Genomic DNA, 21,400 nt, shown 5'->3' with positions numbered 1-21,400 from the left:
CGACGTCCATAGCGAGGACAGTACGGACACTGTGGCTACGAGTTGACGATAAAACCGAGGATGCTAAGACAGCCAGCTCATCTTCAGTACCTATCGATGGACGGAAGCCAATTTGAGCAGGGTGGTAGAAACCGTGGTGCTCTAGCCACCACGACAGTCGTGTGGCTAGCATTTTCTCAGCAAGCTTGCACAACGTTGACGTTAGGGAAATGGGTCGGAAGTTGCCAAGGTCAGTCGGCGGCTTGCTTGGTTTCGGAATCGGGATCACAATAGCTGATTTCCAGCCTGGAGGGACAACGCCATCTAGCCATACCTTGTTAATGGTGTCGAGGAGTTCAGGCAGCACAGCGGAACTCAGGTTCTTGTAGGCCTCATAAGTAATAGAGTCTCGACCGGGTGCTGTCTTGCGACTGGTACCATCTATCGCTGCAAGCAACTCAGGCATGGTGAAAGAGCTTGCAATCCCCTCGGAGTCTGCTGTAGATGGTAACCTGTCGATATGTGTCGGAATGCCTGCCAAGGAAGCACCATAGGCTGTTTGAGGCAACACGTCGTACTGAGGGAAAAACTTCCGGGCTGCTTCTCTGGCGAAATCATCCGGCGACAAGCCAGCAGCGAAGCAGGCTGTGGCTGCCACGTCTGGACGGCGGCAACCGTATTCCATGGCACGGAACGTTCGCCAGAGAGAAGCATTCGATGTCTTGGATGAAAACCGCTCACACCAAGTATGCCGGTGCCTCCGCGAGAGGTCGCGTTCATATCTGCGGGCCTTAGCAGTAAGGAAATTATCTTGTACGTGCTTGTGCAGAAGTGGGGTCTCGGGATGCTGCCAGCTCAGCTTGTCTGCGAGCAGCCCACAAGTTGAGCAGACCGACATCCGGTGCCGGTCGATCGACGTCTACCCAGCTGATGGTTGTAGCTTCATTGAGCGCGCTTTGTATGCGGTCAACAAGTAGTGGTGACGAGTCCACAGAAGTATCTTGGAGAACGGAGCGAAGGTGTCCTAGTTGACCACAGAACACTTGCGGCGCAATCGGCGGGCCTGCGACGGATGAAGGCCGATGATGATAGGGTGGTGGTCACTACCCCAGCAGTCGGGCTCCAGGTGCCAAGTGGGAGTGCCGGGACCCGCCCACCACGTAAGATCCGGTGCGTATGTTGTACGTCGAGCTTGAGGCACAGCCCGCGTTGCTGAATCGGGATGGTTCAGTAGTACAAACAACGCATCCGCGAAGGCGTCCCGCACACGCCTACCTCGAGGGCTAGGAGCAGGGTACCCCCAATCTGGGTGAGGGGCGTTGAAATCACCACCAACTAAAATAGGACACGCTGGGTATTGGCGACGGACATTCACTAACCAGCCCAGATTAACTCCTGAAGAAGAGCCACCGGCTGGTCTTATGTAGTATATGACACTACCACAACAGTTGCCTTGGGTAACTTCACAGCTACTGCCACTACCTCCTGATATGAGTTACACCAGTTTTCAAGAGAAAGGCAGACCTGAGGATAGCGCGTATCAACATACACTGCCGCCTTTCCTGGAGGGGCAGCTGTGTGCACGCGACGGTCACTCATGGAAGGAGACACGTATCCACTGAAGCCCGGAAAGGCAGGCAAGGCGTTGGTCTCCTGTAGTAACAGGGCCCACACCTGCAGCTTGTTCATACGTAGACGGGATTTAAGCTCCCCCACTTTCGTGGAGAGCCCTCTACAGTTCCACTGCAGCACGCCACAAACACCTGTGTCCGCCATTTTGATTACGAGTCCAGGCGTTGTAAAATCACAGATGTCAGGTTGGATAACTGGCTGACCATGAACCGCAAAAGGGATGCTGTAGAGTTATCCGGCAACGAAGCTGAAGACCTGGTAGGCTCTTCGAGCGATACAGCAGGGCGTGACAGAGACGGTGATGCAGCGGAATCGATAGTTGTAGTGGTGTGAGATTCCACTGCACGTCGCCGACGCGCAAGTAGTTCACGGTGCTGTCGGAGCTTGGATACCTCCGCTAAAAGGCGGGCAATTTGATTGTCAACTGCTGCCATATCATCACGCGGATGTTCCGGCACGCCCTGCTTCTGTGTAACCAGCGGGCGACGGCGGTCTTTCCGAACTTTGTCACTGTAAGTCTGTTGGGAATGGGGTGCAGGCGGGTCGGGCTCGGAAAGCTCTGGCCAGTCGTCGTCATCCCACTGGAGCACCGCAAACCTGTTAGATGTCGGCACTGGTTGTGTTGCAGCATGCTGAGGCCATTGCTTATGAATCCCGCGACGAACCATCTGAGTGGCCTTTTGCTTTGTGGGACAAGTTGGAGACGTGATCTCGTGGTCGTCGGTCTTGCAGAGTCCACATCGATAAGACACTGCGCCAGCTAGTACAGCTTCATCTGGCGCTGTAAATGGACAGGATCGGCGCATGTGGCGCGGTCGGAAACAGTTGTAACAATAGACGACACTGGGTTTATATGGCCGAGGTCGTAGAATGCAGCCATAGTAGTACAGGCGGGCTGGGGGAGTTGGTGGGCCCTGCAAGGTGACGATGCAAGAGCGCCCCTTTCCCACGTAACGTGCTTGAATGACACGGTGAGTAGGACAGTAGAGCTCACGCTGGAGGGCAGTCTGGTCCTCGCCAACGTCAACGTTGTAAACGATACAGCGCTGTAAATCCGAGCCCTCTACCAGGTACACCTGAACCGGCACGGTGACTTCGTTTGTTATCGAGAGACGTTGAAGCATTTGCAAACGCTCGACAGCAGCCAATGTCGGGAGCCACACAGCGATGGTATTTGACTTCTTCCTGGCCGTGAAGCCGCGGTAGCCTGTGGTGCCAAGACAAGCGTCTAGGTTCGCCTGAATAACCCTGTTCGGAATCTCCGTGAGGCTTGTGGGGGCCAGAGCTTTAATGGTTACTTTATAGCAAACCGAGCCCGGTGTCGACACAACTGGGTGGTCAGTCGTTAGACAGGAACGCTTGCAAGCTTGGGAGCCGCTGTTGGCCGAACACGAATCTGGTGCAGATTGCGCCGAAGGACGCTTCTGAGAACCACGGGGGGGGGGGGGGGGGCGACGGCACAGATGGTAGCGCAGAAGACAAGTCCATAGGGGTACTCGGTTCGTCATGCACAACAACTGCAGGGAGCCCCATTCCCGATCGGTGTCTGGGAAGCCATCGCCAGGCTCCGCCCTGAGCGCAGATCACTCACGGTCTGATGTGCATTTTGGGAAAGCGACGGATGGGCTGTAGCCGAAAGACTTGGAGCAGGAACCAGGATTTGGGATCCAGGCTCAGGTGTCAATTGTGCGGCCGGTAAGGCCGTCGTGACGAGCGGCGCCGGCGAATCTACCGCCGCCAGCGCGTCACCGGAGGCACTAGGCCTAGTCCCGGTGTACAATTCAGCTGCAGGGCCAATGGAGTGACATTCGCTGAATGTCAGAAAACTAGACTGCGCATGAGCGTCCGGAGCGTCCTCAGATGTCTTGGGGTCCCATCTCTTGATGTATGGAACGTATTTACGCGGAAGGCGAGATTTTTCACAGGAGCGGTGAGCAGCCACCTTAGCAGGGACACTTCGTCGTCGTCCCCGTTCAGTGAGTGAGAAGAGCTTCTGATATACGCACTTAGAGCTTCTGATATACTTACTGAGATATTGTACAAAACTGCGCGACGTGTATGACACAGTCATGACAACTAAAGAATAGGAAAATTCACTGGTAATGGCAAAAACAATGACACGCAAAATACCTAAAAGAATAAAATGCTTAGATTGTTTTATTGACAGCCATACAAAAACGAACTTACTTATATACCTGCACAAAAGTATATGAAATGCGTGACATGTTTATTACTGCAGAACAAAATGAAAAAGACATGGCAGAACAAAAATAACATGGTACTAAAAACGAAAATACACATTATCACTTTATTTTGCACTTGGCCACAGCTTGAGTAACGGTGGCAAGGGGAAGCACAAGGTAGTCAGCTTTTGCAGCAGCACGTAGAAAACATTCGCAGAAATGCCTATTCTCCAATCAAAGCTAGACCAGGTGAAATAAGCCAACAACATGAATTTTCTTTCACCACGAATGCAATGCTTAGCAGTAAAATTACGTCACTTAGGAGAGTGAACTGCTGGGCTAGTTGGTTAACCGACATAATAAAAGAGTTTTGCGTCAACACCACACGGACAAGAAAGCGCCCGTGTTGTCTCCTTCTTGTGTGCGTGGTTTTGGCGCAAAACTCGTTTATTATGTCACTTAAGGCCCTACGTCATACCTACTGGGCACACCTTTGTGTAACAAACACTAACTGCAAAAATCTGCATATAAGACGCTTGCAATGCTCATTCTTTCAAGAAAAAAAAAAAGCGTATCATGCCTACACATGAAGGTTGTTCGCGCGTTTTTTCCATCGGAAATTACTGAGATAATACATAAACACGAACAGTAATTTTTCAGCTGTTAGTACGTTTGTAGAACAGTGACACACAGAAAAAGCACAGAGAGTGGAATGGAAAGCTGGACGAGTTAATGAAGATCCAGAATGAGACATGGCACAGAAAAACACAAGTCATAGACCAGGTGACAATGAGGAGGAACATCTATTTGTCAGCTTTCTCTACCGGTAAGAGGGACGTATAGCACAATCAATGCGCAACGACGTCCGGAGACTCGTGGAGCACACACGTGCACAGGCCCGTGTTCGTGTACACGCGCCTTCTGATGTCCTTGGCTCTGTTCTTCCGGGCGCCTAAAGACGACAAGAACCTTGCAGGGCTTGTTTTTGAGGTATTCGTGCACCACTACACGATGCACGAGCGATGCGAGCCGTGAAACGGGTGAAACATTACCGAGGACCACGAAACTGACGAAACTGCCCACGCTGGCACAGGCACAGCAGCGCACGCTTCCCGATAACAGCAGATAACAAAACATGAAACTTCATGTAGCGGGCTAAGCTGGCCAGCTGGCACCGGGCCGCGTTTTTACAATTGCTAGTAGGTACAGCGGGGCGTGGTGCTTTTGACGGCGCTCGACGCTTCTGCGCAGGCGCGAGTAAGAGTGGGTGCGAGAGAGAAAATCTGGGCGCCTTGCTCCTTGAATATGTGACACTGCCTAGGCACTATGGTGGAGAAGTTGCTTTGCGCGTGTAGCGTGCGTTTGTCCCTAGGCGTGATGGCATGGCGGAGGGGAGTCGAGCTTGTTTACGCTCCGCCGCTGACTGCCTGCACGGTGAGGCAGTGGGCACGGACGCCCCATTTGGTGATCACTGTCTCTGAAGGGGCAAGGTTCTGACTGGTGTTGTATAAGTCGCGGGTCACTTTGTTAGTCGCGACGATAGACTGCATTTCTTTACAAGCACTGCTGCAGGAGGGCACATGTAACCGGCAAACGGTGGCCTCAGGAGAGTACCTGAGGTTTTGCCTAGGCAGACTGACATATTCAAGGAGCAAAGGCCCCCAGATTTTCTCTCTCGCACCCGCTCTTACTCGCACGTGCGCGGAAAGGTCGAGCGCCGTGAAAAGCGCCACGCCCCTCTGCAGCTACTAGCAATTGTAAAAACGCTGCCGGCGCGTTTACACGGCGGAAGTTACGCAGGCGCTAAGCGCTCCCCATACGTGGGCCGATCGCGAAGAATAGTGCGATGCCGGGCCAACCGCGGCGGAGGTGACGCAGGCGAAAACAAACAGTACCGCACTCCGCAGTGCCGGCATGTCTAGGGGAAAAACGCACACAACACGCGTTAAGAAACCTCCTCAGTTGTGCCTATAGGCAGACTGACATATTCAAGGTGCAAAGGCCCCCAGATTTTCTCTCTCGCACCCGCTCTTACTCGCACGTGCGCAGAAACGTCGTGCGCTGTGAAAAGCGCCACGCCCCACTGTAGCTACTAGCAATTCGTCGAGCGCCTTCGCAGTGCCGGCATGCATAGGGGACAATTTAACGCACACAACACGAGTTAAGGAACCTCCTCTGTTGTGTCTAGGCAGACTGATATATTCAAGGAGCAAAGGCAAAGGCCCCCAGATTTTCTCTCTCGCACCCGCTCTTATTCGCACGTGCGCGGAAACGTCGAGCGCCGTGAAAAGCGCCACGCCCCACTGTAGCTATTAGCAATTGTAAAAACGCTGCCGGGTCGACCCGCGGCGGAAGTTACGCAGGCGTTAAGCGCTCCCCATACGTGGGCCGATCCCAAAGATAGTGCGATGTCGGGCCGATTCGCGGCGGAGGTGACGCAGGCGAAAACACACAGGACCGCGCTTCGCACTGCCGGCATACCTAGGGGACAAACGCACACAACACGCGTTAAGAAACCTCCTCCGTTGTGCCTAGGCAGACTGACATATTCAAGGAGCAAAGGCCCCCAGATTTTCTCTCTCGCATCAGCTCTTACTGGCACGTGCGTGGAAACGTCGAGCGCCGTGAAAAGCGCCACGCCCCACTGTAGCTACTGGCAATTGTAAAAACGCGCCCGGGCAAGGGCGGTCGGTGAAGGTCGCGTCGTCTCGGTGGTTACGGAGCGCGCTGACGACACGTCCGTTCACTTCGGCTGACTCGTTGTTCTCCAAAACTGCCCAGCATCAGGCCTTTCTCCGCAATGCGAGGGTGCATGGCGAATGCCGCACGCCATCCGTTGCAGCGCATCCCGAGGAGGCTGCTGCTCAAGCAGGGGATATGCGGTGGAGAAAAAGCATGGGCCACTTTACTAGGGAAAACTGCTACAGCTGTAGTTTTGTTGGATTTTCAAGCGTGCAGCCGAAAGTACCCGCCTTCAAAAGTGTGCGTGTGTGGGGTGGGGGGGGCGTACTTTGCCCCCTCCCCCGTGAGTACGCCTACGGGTGTGTGTTCTCAAACGTGCTCTTGGGACAAAACAACACAGTTGTGGGAACAATCAAAAGGGATTTTATTGCGCGTTTTGTAGATTAATCTAACCTGCCGAACTGCTTCCAGTAGGACATGCCGATGGGCTCCGACAAATTGAGAATATACGACTCGCCGCGACAGGATATCGAGCGCATGTGTTCACCCCATGTTGGACACTAACGTCTGATATTTCTCGTGCACAGTCACGCGAACGGTGGCCCGCTCGAACGATCGTGTTCGTTCGTCGATGCTCCGCTTTGAAGCCTTTCTCGGGACGCGAAGCGTGCCAGGCGACCGCGCAGGCCGCCGACCCTAGCCAAAGAGGCTATTCCCTCTTGAGCAACCCCGTCGTTAGGTGCCGTGAGAAGCGCAACGCTCGTGTCATCTCGTACTATTCTGCAACCGCCAGCGCCACACAGCTACGCGGCCAAGCCGACTTACAGGAGACACAAGAGCCATGCGGGGTAAACATCAGAGGACGTGTGAGAGTCGAGCGTCCCCACAATGGGCACATATAATTTGATTGAATTAATCTTTTTGTGGCAATAATGAATGAATGAATAAATTAATTAAATATTTATTTGCAGAAGAGATGGCTCTACGTGCTCTTAGATATACGTAAACGGCGCGGAACAAAGACAAGGACAGGAGTACTAAGGCAGATACCACGAACCCGCAGACTAAAGTTTTGGTGGTTCTATATAGCCTGTGTAGGGTATAGGGGCTGTTGGGCGGTCCTACTATAGGTGCTGACATAGGCGAAGACTACGGGAGGAGGGGGGGGGGGGGGGCTCCGGGGCCCGCCCCATCCGGTTAATTAATTGTCCAACTAGGGACGTACTGTCGTAATTATCAGAGTCAACGAGGCATTTGTAGGCACAGCCAAAGGACATCTGACAGCGGTATTTTCAGCGACGTACTAATTGCGTACTGATTTGTTCCGAGTGATAAATAAACCACGCGAAATATGAAAAAATACCACGTCACTGCGTCCCACCCGCATCATTAAGCAGCGCCCTCGAACAGGCTGCCTCTGAGTTATCCAGAACGAAATAAAGGAAATAAAGAAAAACTTCGTGATCGAGCTAGTGCCATATCTGCCACGCCCCCGCCGAAGTACCACGTCGTGTTTGGTGTTCGGAACAATTAAGCTGTGATATCTGTGATGATGTCTTAGCGTAGATAAAGCGCACGGATGATCTCTTTTTTTTTATTTGCCACAAGACATACCACCACAAAAGCGAATTGACAACGCCAGTGCAAATGTCTAAAGCTTCGTTTTTTCTTTCGCCCCAGTCGTCATGTGTTTCTCTAATAAGCAGAATGCAAACATGATCCTTGCCTTGAGAGCTGCAAATGGCAACAAGAGGTAGGCCGCGAATATGAATCAGTCATGAAAATGTGCCGGTAGACCAAACGCATCGACGATCATCATAAATTAGGAAAACCCGAGACAAACCGGAAAATTCCAGAAACATCGGCGGAGGACTCCATCTATGAGTCCTATAGCCTACGCACAGGTGGCCGCCCAGGTACCAATTTCAAAGTTATCAGTTCGGAGGATTCTAAATGACTCGGTCTTTCACCCTTCCTACCTTAACCTGCACCAACGCTTGGAAGACAGGGACCTGCAGAATCGTCTAGATTTCTCGAATCGGGTACTCACAAAAGCCGATGAGTCGCCGGACTTTTTCAGCAACATCATGTGGACAGATGAAGCCAATTTTTGCAGAAACGCCCAGGTAAACTTGCATGATGCACACTATTGGAGTGACTCCAATTCGCACTGGGTAACGCGCACAGGGCACCAGTACCAGTGGTCGTTCAATGTATGGTGCGGAATTTACGCCGGTGCTATAATTGGTGCCATCTTCTTCAATCACACACTGACTGGACAGCGTTACGTGGACGAAATCCTTGAAGGAGTGGTGGATGTGTTTCTCAGCGAAGCCCCGCTGTCACGTCTTCCGCTTCTGTGGTATCTGCAAGATGGGTCGGCAGCACACAGCAGCATCCGAGCACGAAACTGGCTGAATGCGACTTTCCATGCGCAAGATTGGAACGCATGGGCTTGTAAACTGACCGGCTATAGGTCACCTGACCTTTCCCAGCTCGATTTATTTCTTTGCATGTGAAAGATCGTGCTTACAGGATCGAGACGACGACGTCAGATGAGCTCAAGGAAGGATAATGGATGTCTGCCGTACAATTCCAGCTTCGGTCATCAAGAAAGCCACTGTTCGTTGTGATAAAGCGGACGCAGTACTGCGTAGCTGCAGAAGGAGACCTATTCGAACACGTCCCCTAGGCGGCAGCTGGTGTTCAACGACGCTTACGAATGCACAGATAGTGAAGGCACACTGAAGTCTGATGTTTTACAGCGAAGCTGTATATGGCCAGCCGATTCGTCTGTCTGTCGGTCGCCTGTACGTCGATAACTCCTCCGACGCAACCACATGCGCATGCGCGAGAAGAAAAGAAAGAATAAAAAGAGAGGCGCGCGACCTAGATAGTACAAGGCCTGTTTACTCCGATCCATGACGTCACGCTACCTGGCCCGAAATTTCCACTGACAAGGCTGGCGTGATGAAAGCTGTGACGTCAAAATCACTGTTGCCTACTATAGGGAGCATCCCCATTAGATTCTATATGGCAGTCGGGCCAGGTAACATGACGTCATGGATCGGAGTGAAAAGGCCTTGTGCTATCAGGTGGTGTTGGACTAGCTGCGCCAGTAGTGACGTCGTTGGTCTCCGTCGCAGCCGAGCGCGCGCATAGCAGTTTCTGTCCGGCTCCGAAATGGGTAGGCCGCGCGTCATACGTATCCTGAGGAGTAGGCAGCTTTCGATCAGCAACGCCGCGAGCAGAACCGGGAACGAGCTTGTCTACGCCGTGCCGATGCTGCAGCCCGGACACAAGAACGAGCTCGTGCAGCCGAGCGCAAGCAGCAACTGCGTACCGAGGATCCGGCAGCCTACCAAACCGTCGTTTAATGAACCGTAGGGATTAACCCAGTGATAAACACCGGGGCCGCAGGTTTCAGCTTCGCTGGTTAACCACCTGTACGGAGTGCTTGCGCGGTGATTGTTTGTTTGTTTTGTGCAGACGTCCCAATTGCCAATTCGGCACATTTAGAAGTAGTACATTTACTTTCTTGAACGCATTGGTTTTACCCGTTCTCTACACGTCGGTCGCTTACCGGTCGGTTTATTTTGCTTTTATCTTTATTTTATTTTTTGCCACGAACTTGTTTTTGCAGCACGTGTATACTCTCATAAAAAAAAACCATCACTTTGGCTTTGGCCCGAAGCAAGTTCAAAGAGAAAAAGAACCGCGACTTCAGACGGGACGTGACGAAGGAGTGGACAGGCCGAGCGGTAACTAGCAACTGGCGTTTATTGCCATGAAGCACAAAGCAGCAAAATGTCGCATCTGCGCGCAGCGTGCTTTGACATACTGTGAACAAAATTAATCACACGTGGCAGAAAGCACCCTATATGACTATGGAAAGTGCCAAGGGGCAAGAACTAAACTATCACAGGCTAATAAAAAACCGGGTTTCTTTATCTAGGAGAGTCACCGAAGGCTCACTGACACACGCGTCTAATAATTTCTCGCTCAAGTATAGAGTCTCCCCGTCCTACAATGATGGCTTGATTGAATTTGGGGTAGCAACCTTTGCATTCCCTAGTGTGTGTGGGGAGCTTGGCGCCGCTATCACCCTTCGAGGAGCGCAAATGCTGCCGCAGTCTATCAATACATTGGCCAGTTTGGCCAACGCAAACACTGCCGCATTGCAGCGGAAACTGGTACACCACATTGGTAGCACAGGACACGTACTGGTACCCGTGCTTAGCAATACAGGCGACCTTGCGCGGGCCATCCGCCACATGCCTACATAGTTGGGATAACTTGCAGGAGGCTGAGAACACGAGTCGACTGCCCTGTCTAGCCGCCACCTTCTTCAGGTTGTGTGCCATTTTGCGCACGTATAGGGCACGACTTCTAGGGGTCTCTGTTGAGGGGAGTCGCCTGCTCCTGCCCACGCGCCTTGTGCCGCAGCTTCCACAAAAGCGATTCACCCACTGCCTGAAGAAGGGCCAAAGGAAAGCCTGCCTGTTTAAACTTATTTACTTGGGTCTGAAAATTTTCAGCTGTTTTGTGCTGGCATGGTTTCAAAAGGGCTGACCTCAAACAAGTGATAGCTACGCCTCTCTTAATTAGTTTCGAGTGTGAAGATGATAACGGTAAAATGGCCTTCTTAGAACGCGGCATATAGGCCCAGCACACATGATTAAGCATCTCAAACGAAATTCGTAAGTCTAAGAACTGAATATTCTGTTCTTGCTGCTGTTCGAGGGTAAAATTTAAGGATGTGGAACAATGTTTAAAAACATCTAGTATTTCCCCAGCGACACTGCTGCGACTCGCTTTGCGGCCAACGTTTATCAGGACTAAGAAATCGTCTACATATCTAAGCATTATTTTAACACCATGGTTGGTGGCGTCAAGCTCAGCTTGAAGCTGGCGGTCAGACCTAGCCAGGTAGATTTCGCACAGAATAAGCGCTGCACACGAACCTATGCAGATGCCCCGGGCGTTTGTGGGTGTACAGGTTCGAATTCCCTTCAAATTTTATGAGTTGCGCATAGGTAGAACCTTAGAAGTTCCAAAAAAACCTTCTCTGGAAACGCCACAATCGTTTTGAAAAGGGACTACACCAGACAAGTCAGTTAGTTCGCTGACCGCGCGAAAAAATTCATCATGTGGAACAGAGTAGAAGACCTCTTCCATGTCTATCGAAATGCTGAAATTCGCACCTAAGTCACTTTGTTGAAGCACCGCTGTCACATCTGCCGAACACTTGACCTTGTACGGTTCTTCGGGCGTGAGACTGTTGAGATGCTTCATGAGGTATCTGCTGAGGATGGCTAGCTGCCAGCTGCCTTTTTCTGTGACTATTGTTCGTAGGGGGCGCAAGTCCCTATGCGTCTTAGCGCAAAAGAACATAGTCAAGCCATCAGCCTTAATACCTTCCATTTGTCTGTGCAGGGTTTGAAGATCCATCTCCTCGAGTAGGTTGAAAGAAGCAAGTTTCTCACGCGGAATGTAGCTGCGCGCGCACTCTTTCGATGCGGGGCCAGCAGAGCCGGGATTTTGAAATTTTCTATGCCTATTGCTTTTCGCGCGTGGTCAGAGCGGCGCTTCGACCGCGTTATCAAGGGGTTTTTGTTATCAATGTGATCAGTCGGTCTTGAGAGACAGATAAGAAGTGTGGAGCAGAAATCAGAGGGAGGAATAGCTGCGAAGCCGCGAAACCTGCTGTTAGTGCTCCTTCCGTACTGGTACTCCTTCCGATGCGCTGTCTCTTCGGGTTTGCGACAGGCAAAGCAGTTGCTTTCAATCAGCTTAAGGGCGCCGCTTTATGATGTGGGTGGGAGCGTAGTAACGTGGTATTTTTCATATTTCGTGGGTTTCATTACCAGTCCGAAAAAATTAGTGCGCAAGTAAGGCGTCGCTGAAAGCACCACATTTAGATGTCATTTGGGGGTGCCTACAAATGCCTCATTGACATTTGGTAATTAGGAGAGTACTTCTCGAGTTAGACAATTAATTGCAATTACCTTATTAAATCTCAATAACGCAAAAATTTCTGGCGGCTGCTCCATCGTATTGGAGAATATGCACTAGATTTTCTTCGAGCTACGCAATTGCTATTTTGGGGGGCTTGCCCCTTTTTTTGGTGCAATCTTGGTGAATATTTGGGACACGTACCCGGTACAAATCACTCAGTAACCGAAATGAGGCCAAGCCGGATTCACCCGACATCAGAATCAATAGCAGTTATGCGCAGCAGCGCTTCTACTCGAACCCACAAAAAGAAAGAAAAGTAAAAAAAGAGCTAGGCTGCAGTTTCTCCGGAAAGGCGAAGCAGTGATAACGATAGCGAAGTATAAGACATTTACGGAAAAATGAAAACTGCTCGTATGGATGCTGAGTTACTAGAGGTTCCAGAGGGAATAATTGGGGCATAGAGGTTGCTGGTTTATTTCTTGTTGGTAAAGATGAATTACATTGTGTTTTAACAGAGTCAAAGACTGAACTTAGCAAGTTTCAAGAACTGTAATGAGCCACAGCAGCTCAAATACAAAGAAATAGTTTGAACATGGAGGAAGGAAACTGAGGAGAGGCCCTACCCCCTCCGCGCGCTAGGAGAAAAGTGTGGAGGAAATGACGTAGTAGGTTCTCCTTTGTTTTGCTGTTTTTTTATTTCTTTGTTGTAGCGGCCCCGCCTTTCGGGCCACAATGGCGGCTTTGTTATTTTTCTGTGCGCTCACACGTGTTGCTCCGTAAGTTTCGTACCGTGGCAGAGGCGCCGTGCGGGCAGGTTTGAGTTGGTCTCCGTGTTTTGTCGCGCTGCGTTATCTGGAACGTGCTCATGCGTGCTCTACCGGATGTTGCTGTGGCCAGGTGGGACAGGAGGAACTAAAGTTCGTGAAATGAACGCGCATGCAACGATGTACGCAATGTGCCGCGCCACGGCAGTGGCAACGGACGAAGGAATATCCGCGGGAAGTTTTGCCCTCATTGGCGGAATCATGCTAACGTGCTAACGATTGTTTAGTACTGCTGCGGAGCGCGCGGGTCCGAGCAGCACGGTTGCGCGCAGTGCGGCGTGGTTTCGCGAGAAATGTAGCGTGGTTTCGCGAGAAATGTAAACAAGAGAGGAGAGCTGGCCCGATAGGCGGAGCAACGCCATGAGCAACGCCAACTTCCGGCTTCACTTTCGCTTCACAAAGAGTGACGTCAGGGCCTCTCCTTAGTTTCCTTCCTCCGTGAGTTTGAATATCCGTGACGTCACTATGACTTACTGGCGTTGGGCTTATGGCGCGTAATTCAAGAAATTGAAGTTTTACCTTCATTTTCCTTTCTAATAATCAATCCATGACCGTAAGATATCTGTAAAAATAAAGCTTTCGGAAAATAATTCAGCAGACAAAACTGATTTAGCGTTTGCCTTTAGTGTCCGTTAACGTACTCGGTGCTCGACATTGAACTTTGGTTACAATGTGTACGTTACGGTCGTACGTTACAGTTATACACGGACGCGCGTTAAGTTTAATCTGTTCCGTCCGTGATCCGGCTTGTGGTGTGAGTAGACCGTATGTCGAAAGGGCGCTCATTCCCCCCTGTGCTCGTCCCGACAGGTGTTCGCCCTACGGCTGGCGTCGAACAAGTCCAACGCCATCAACTTCGAGGGCTTCAAGAACGTGCGCCTCGTCGAGCACACCCAATGCCGCTGCGAGTGCAAGGTACGTGCAACCGCTCGATAAGGACCGGTTCTTGTGAGGAGGGAGGCTGCCCGACGGGAGTACACCGCCAAAATTGGCCCGCTTTATCGAAAGCGCCCGCGAGTTCGATATACAACACAGCGCGTCATTCCACGCAAAAGGCCAATGACATTTGAAGCGTTTAAAGTGACATACATATACCTTACCGAGATAGACGCCGATTGGCTACACGTTATAAAAGGCGGCCGTTCTGACGGCATGCGACTGGCACAGACGGACGTACACGCGTCACGCTGGCCGATGAGAATCCTTCCCCCCTTTATTTTCTGTCTTCGAAGGTGGTATTGGCCCTGCTCGTGCACATCTTGGTATACGCAGCCGCGAAGCTCGAAATCAGCGCGCGACGAACGCCATGGAGGAAGGAAAGGGATGTTCAGGGCTATGTTCGAATAGTAAAATATTCCAATCGAATCTAACACAAATATTTGAGAAAACAGTGACCTTGGAATATCGATTCAAATGTTGAATGTCTTCTCGTTTCCAAACAAAATGAAGTATAAAACTTGCATGCACTTCATTTGTTAAAAAAAAAAAAGAATGATTACATAATTATGTAATACACGTGCAAAGTCAAATTTATCAACTCAAAGCAAAGGCAAGAGCTTGACTTAATATTTCTATGGAAACCTGCAAGATGGAGGGAAATAATTAATAAAGGAATAATGAGACATCCACCCAATCGTAGGAATTGCTACAAAGGAAACCCATATGGGTTCCTTGAGAGAAAAGCCTTGCAGTTGGAGAGAAGTAAATAATAAAGGGAAAATGAGACGTCACCCAATGATAGGAATTGCTACGATTGGATGGATGCCTCACTTTCCCTTCATTAATTACTTCTCTCCACCTTGCAGGTTTTTGCAAGGTTTTTGCAGGTATTACGGCAAACTCTTGCCTTTGCTTCGAGTTGTTGATAAATTTGACTTTGCCCTTCCACCTGCTAGCCGCCTGGTTAGCTCAGATGGCAGAGCGGCTGCCCCAGAAAGGCGGTGGTCCCGGGTTCCAGTCCCATACAAGGACAAATTTTTCTTCAACTATGAGGCTTTTCTTTCGAGGAATCCATATGAGTTTCCTTTGTAGCAATTGCTACGATTTCATCTTCATCTATTTCATCTTCCTTTTATTAATTAACATTTGTGTGCAGCTTCACCAGCCATGGAAATGTAGGCATATTGATCACGTATGTGCAGACCGATTGCTCTGATTTATTAAAAAATAGTTTCCTTTTGCACAAGTGATAGCACTAAGAGCATAGCTATATAAACTCGTAGAGTGGATACTCTGATGTGTCGCGTAGTGTCGGGTGCATGTCTTGTTAGTGGTGTTGTGGCACTATAGGTTATGTAGAACCCGGCTGCATATGGCAGTTTGGCAGAGGCTTCGGCTTGAAGAAATCAAAAGTTCGGAAGTCGGGAAAATGAAAACCAACAGGTTTACTGGCACTTACACAAAACTTATTTACATCGTTGAATAGCTGAAACAGAAAATGGTCAAAAGTTTAGCAATAAGCATCTGGATAAGCCTCATTTCCATGGCCTAGAGAAGCTTTTCTTCTCTCTGCAACGTCAATATAACACCACTGCTCAAACCCTCCTCCCTGGCGGTAGCCAATTACGCAAAGGTCACAACCCACCAGGACGACAGCCAATCAAGAAGTATAAACAACACTTTCCCAGACGGAATATCAGATCGGTGACACTACAAAGTTCCAGCGGGCGTAAAGGTGGAGAGAGGGTCTGGCCATGGGAATGGGAGAGGAGATCTTTTGCTCCCAACTGGTCTTCTCCGCTGCTTCTCAGTATAGGGCAGGCACCAGTTTGTGGCGCCTTTCTTCAGGGAATGTCCACAGCCCCTCACATCATCGCTGCCTCTAACGGAGCGGTAACTCTTTCTTCCCCTTGTGACGCTTCTTCCCTGACGAGGGGAACTCGTTACATTATTAGCAGCACCCAGGATCGCATGGGAACTGTCCTCCAACTATTTTTCCAGCGTGGTTCTCACATTCCGCTCTTGGACGTGACAAAACAGCATGTCTACTGCAGTCATAACAGTGGTCACATATATGTTCTACGTAGTGTGCTTACCAGTGAGCAAAAGTATGCAGACCAGGGATTTGGCCAATAAAGCTGATCTTCTCCTCTCTCTGAGAATGTAACTTGATATTGAGAACTGCGGTCGAAACTTGGAACTGAGAACTTGCCAGTTCACTCGCCAATTTCACTTTATGCATGTTAATTACGAAGAAATTCAGCTTTCTTTTTTCAGCCACCATGTAGCCTGTATGCGTTTGCTCATCGATGTACATGGATCAACAACAACAGCATCCTAGCGTTTGACTCTCTCATACTACATGAAGGCTGCAGTCATGAATGGAGTAAAAAATTACTCCCTTAATACTTTGAACTTTTAAATGTAAAATTATGGAAAAACAGTAAACAGATTATTTCGGTAAAATCACAGAAAAACAAGCTAACAGAAAACAGAAGAGAACAGAAAAGACATGCTAGAAATGTTGGCATACTTTTTACTCTTCTTTTTTTTAACAATTTTTTTAACAGTGCTGCAAGGAGTTTGGTCTATTGGGTGTTTGCAGGAATTTCGTTTGACGTAATTATACACTTCGCTGCGTTAGTCTTGCTGCAGCTTCTCAATGTTCAGAGATTGTTTTGCATTGGGGATAATTCGATTAAACCGCTTTCAATAGAATCGACTTTTAGTATACTGCCCTTTAAGAAGTTGCGTTCAAGAGAGGCCCTTAAATAAAAGTGAAACAAAGTCATCTCTGCGACATTATAGCACCAGCAAATGTTCAGTGAGAAAGAAAAAAAGAAAAGAGGAATAAAATAATTTGTGCGCCGTGATTGCCTTGTGCGCCGACTGAGCAGCCCAATGAAGTATGTGCAGCTGCTACGAGTCACGTGTTTGTTGCTTCAAACGCTTGTCATTCGCATCGGGCACTCATTCGTTGTTATGCATGCAAACAAAGTCCTTAAAATAATCACAAGCCATTCCTCCCTGTGAAGGTGGATGACCAGCGAAGCTGTGTAGCACAGGACAAAGAGGTGACACAGAATTTTGAACAAAGGTACGAACACATTTATTGCCTTGATCAGTGGTCAACATGACGAAAGGCACACACACACATTTTTATACATCCACGTTCATTTGTGTTACACATTCGCGTTCTAATTTCACGATATATTGAGGCAAAGAGTTTGAAACCAAAATCACCGCATCGTCTGGAAGTGCCATCAGTGCCTTCGCTGAGGGAGGGGCAGTGTGGGAAGCTGGCCAATGAGGCAGCTGTGGTAGAAGACGATGACGAACGCGTGAGCAGTGGCACGAGCCATTGCTGATGATGATAGTTTCTGTTCGCACAGATTTGCTGACGGACACTAAAATGCATGGCACCTTAGCCATAAACAGCATCACTGTAATAAAATTCCGGAGCTTGACATGGCAAAACCATGATTTGACTATGAGGCAAGCCGTAGCACGGAACTCCGGATTGATTTTGACCACTTAGGGGCCTTTAACGTGCAGCCAATGCATAGTACGTGGCATTTTTTGCATTTCATCCCTGTCTAAATGTGGCCACCATGGCTGAGATTTGATCCCATGCTCTCGGGCTTACTAGCGCAACACCAGAGTCACTATATGCCACCATGGCAGGGGCCAAGCCGTTCGGAACAACACAGCAGGATGTCATGCACGAGTTTCCACCCGCCTCATTTTGCCTGCTATATCTATCGATGACAGTCGATGAGAGTTGCTGTAATTGAGGTGGCTGGAATAACCAAACCCACAACTACACTGTTGGCTCCAATTAATTTGACATCAGGCTCATGCCACCAGCCTTTAAAAGCAAACTGTGACAAAATTTCACTTTGGCTAAATTTGTTATAGATTAGTAGTATATACCACTTAAGGCAAGCTTGGTAAAGCTGCAGGGTTGCTCATTGCATGGTTTTCTTGTCTGCAGCCATTAAACAGCTAGCCCTTATAGGCAGACGGCATGTGCACCTGGTGGTTGTCGCTATGATGCAAGTCCCAGCACGCCACCTCCCAGTGAGTGGTAAAGGCGGCGGTCTTTTTAAGTTTCGGCATCAAAAACGGCAATTTTTGCAAGTTCTTTGCAACACTACTGCTCGTATTTCACACGTCAAATTTTGCACGGAGGTTCCTCCAACAATATCTAACTAGGCTTCTTACACGGTCCAAAATTTTGTTGCAGTTGGGCTTCAAGACTGTTCGAAAATACCAATCAGTGCCAACACACATTTCAACTAGGCATTTCATTTAAGTTGACCTTTCAGATAATATGCTTTTGTCCAACATATTTGTATTTCTAAAACCAACGCCTACAATTTTGACTTAAGCTAGAACAAATTGGGCGTGTCTTTCCGTGACTTCATTATGTGCTAATCTCCACAAGTGCCTCCAGTGCTCTTCAGTAGTACGGTGAGCCAGCTGCATCCATGCCTATACAATTATTAGTGCATTCAGGATTTGTCTTGGAGAGAGGAGAAACAACTTTAATGGCCCATAATGAAATGGAGTGCGTTAAGCGTCTGATGGGGTGGCTCCCTCTTCATGGGCTCCATATGCTTCCAGGGCCGCCTGGATCAGTCGGAGCTGGTCATGCAGGGTGGGGCTGGATAGCATGATCTCCCATCGCTGTCTGGGGACGGTGTTTGAAGTTTTGGCAAGAAATCGCAATGCTTTGTAATGTATATATACCCTGATATGTATAACACATGTAATATGCGGGGTATTTTATTTTATTGTCAACAGAATTGTCAACAAGTACACGGAGCAGCAATGGGTGCGTCGATTTCGGTCACAGTAGCCAACCTAACAATGGAGGCTATCGAAGCTCAAGCGTTGTCGTCGTTTACACCGGCACCTAAAGTCTTCCTCAGATATGTCGACGACTGTTTCAGCATTTTGCAAAGGAAGAACCTTGACCCTTTCACGGCTCACCTAAACAATATACAAGCAGCAATCAAGTTCACCGTTGAAGTGGAATCTGAAGGGCAACTGCCGTTTCTGGACACCCTTGTGCAGCGAGATGGGCCAAACCTGTTATTCAAGGTGTTTAGGAAGCACACTCACACGGGCCGCTACCTAAACTACAGATCGGTGCACCCTGCTTCGCAAAAGAGGTCTGTTGTCAGCTCTCTTCTTCGTCGGGCAAAAAACGTGTGCACAACAGCCGAAGACCACATGGCGGACAATGCACTTGTGCGGAGGGAATTAATGGCTTGTGGATACCCTGAGTACGTCATTGACTCAGTAGGGCGCCAGCTGGCTCGCACAGCACCCACGCAGTCTGGACCCCCAAAAAGACGGGCTTCGATTCCGTATGTCCCCGGCATAAGCGAGACTCTTGCACGCGTCCTGCGGTCATATGACGTGCAGGCTGCGCACGTGCCCTCCCGGAAACTTAGACACGAGCTCGTGCATGTGAAAGACCCTTTGGAAAAGGACAAGTTCCCAGGCGTGGTGTATGTCATTCCGTGTGCGGATTGTCGGTACGTCTACGTAGGTGAAACCGGCAACTTCAAAACAAGACTTAAGCAACACATGAATGACGTCCAGAAACGACACGTTGCATCAAATGCCTTGGCCGAACACTGCGCAGCCACATCACATAAGATTAACTGGGAGAAATCTCGTGTGATTGCCAAGGAGCGAAATCATTCTTCGCGTCTTTATCTTGAGTCCCTAATCATCCAAACCACGGCGCACACTCTTAATCGCAACGAAGGCAATCTGCCGCCCATGTATGCCAGGTGCCTTAATCATGTTTTGAGACGCACATAAAAAGGGGCGCCAGCTCTGCCGCTTCTTTCATTGTGAACAAGGCTCCCGTGGGGGAGCCGCAACGTAAATAACTCTTTTAAACCATTTTTGGTCGGTGTCCAGACCTCTCCCTTTTAAGTATGCATCATCCCGACCAGACGGGCTTCCGTCATACTCTCAACTTCAACAGAATTTTTGAGAAATAATTTGTGGCATGTAGCTCAATTTCACTTCTTGAGCAAGATTACTTTCAGAGGCAGACAATATTTGTAAAAAAAAATCAAAATGAATATTTGATTAAACAACAAGGTTTCGTTAATTAACTTTAAGGCTAATTACCTTACGGCACATATTGCAATTTACAAATTGAAGGTGGCAACTTCTAAAGTCATATTTACTTAGAACTAATTCTGAGGAGGACATCAGGTTAGAGCTATGCGTTGTCAAAGTTTGCAACAAAATGCATTGGTGTCCCAGTAAATTTTGAGCTTTAATGCATAAAAGGGCATTTTGTTAATATGTAAATGGAACAACAGTTCATTTTTACGTTAAGTTTGATTGTGCCTATCTCAAAACTGATGCTGGTTTCACAGTTCGTTCTAAGTGGATATGCTTTGTGAAATCACTGGCTTCAATTGTGTGCTAAAGTAACTAGCTAAAAAAGTGATTAGTGAAAGCGTGTTAGCTGACCCATTATTCATATTGATTTCCTCTGCAAGTAATGCTGGTTTTTTTTAGTAAACTAGCTCAATAAGTAGATTTGTGCTATAAGCCAAAGGCGATATTTAAAAATTCTGTGAACATTAAATAAAACACCCGATGTACTCGGTGTTTCTGCAGACTGCCAAAAGGTTTTTAAAGATCACCTGTGGCAGATAGCACAATTCTAGTCGTTAAGCGGGTTACTCAAACAGGTGGGCATCATTTGCACGAGAAATCAAAATGCAAAATTGACTTAATTCATTTTTTTGCCTAACTTACTTACAAATTGTAGCAGGGGATTTCATAAGGCAGATTCACTTGGAATGAATTCTCAGGATGACACTAGTTTCAAGGTATTTTTCAAAACTTGTGAAGAAATACGTTGGATGTCCAGCTACTTTTGTTGGATGGGCAGCTAAGGCCAGTGGGGCTCTCGACTAGGGCTCCCCCTTGAGAATAGTTTATTTTTATAATTGAATAGTTTCCTCTCTCTCTCTCTCAATGTATAAAACGACATTTTGTTAAAAAAGTAAGAGGAACAACAGCGCATTTTTACCCGATGTTTGATTCCACATCTCTTGCAAATGGAGTCGCCCACAGAATTCTTTCCAAGTGGATATGCCCTGCTGTCTCAGCTACAATCAGTAAATTGCAATATCTGCCATAAGGTATATATATATATAT

At 48.8% G+C, this 21,400-nt stretch overlaps 1 protein-coding gene across 1 annotated transcript in view; it reads left to right on the top strand.

The window, feature by feature from the left end:
- Positions 1-21,400, top strand: part of LOC126535973 (uncharacterized) — a 41,667-nt gene that overhangs the window by 17,625 nt on the left and 2,642 nt on the right. Inside the window, exon 6 of the mRNA XM_050182855.3 lies at positions 14,069-14,173. Coding sequence (XP_050038812.2) covers positions 14,069-14,173 — 105 coding nt within the window. The remainder of the gene's footprint in view (positions 1-14,068; positions 14,174-21,400) is intronic.

This window comes from Dermacentor andersoni, chromosome 4, assembly GCF_023375885.2.
Source record: "Dermacentor andersoni chromosome 4, qqDerAnde1_hic_scaffold, whole genome shotgun sequence".
NCBI classification, from domain to species: Eukaryota; Metazoa; Arthropoda; class Arachnida; order Ixodida; family Ixodidae; genus Dermacentor; species Dermacentor andersoni.
Note: the sequence above shows the minus strand (reverse complement) of the source record. Positions and strands in the feature narration are given on the sequence as shown.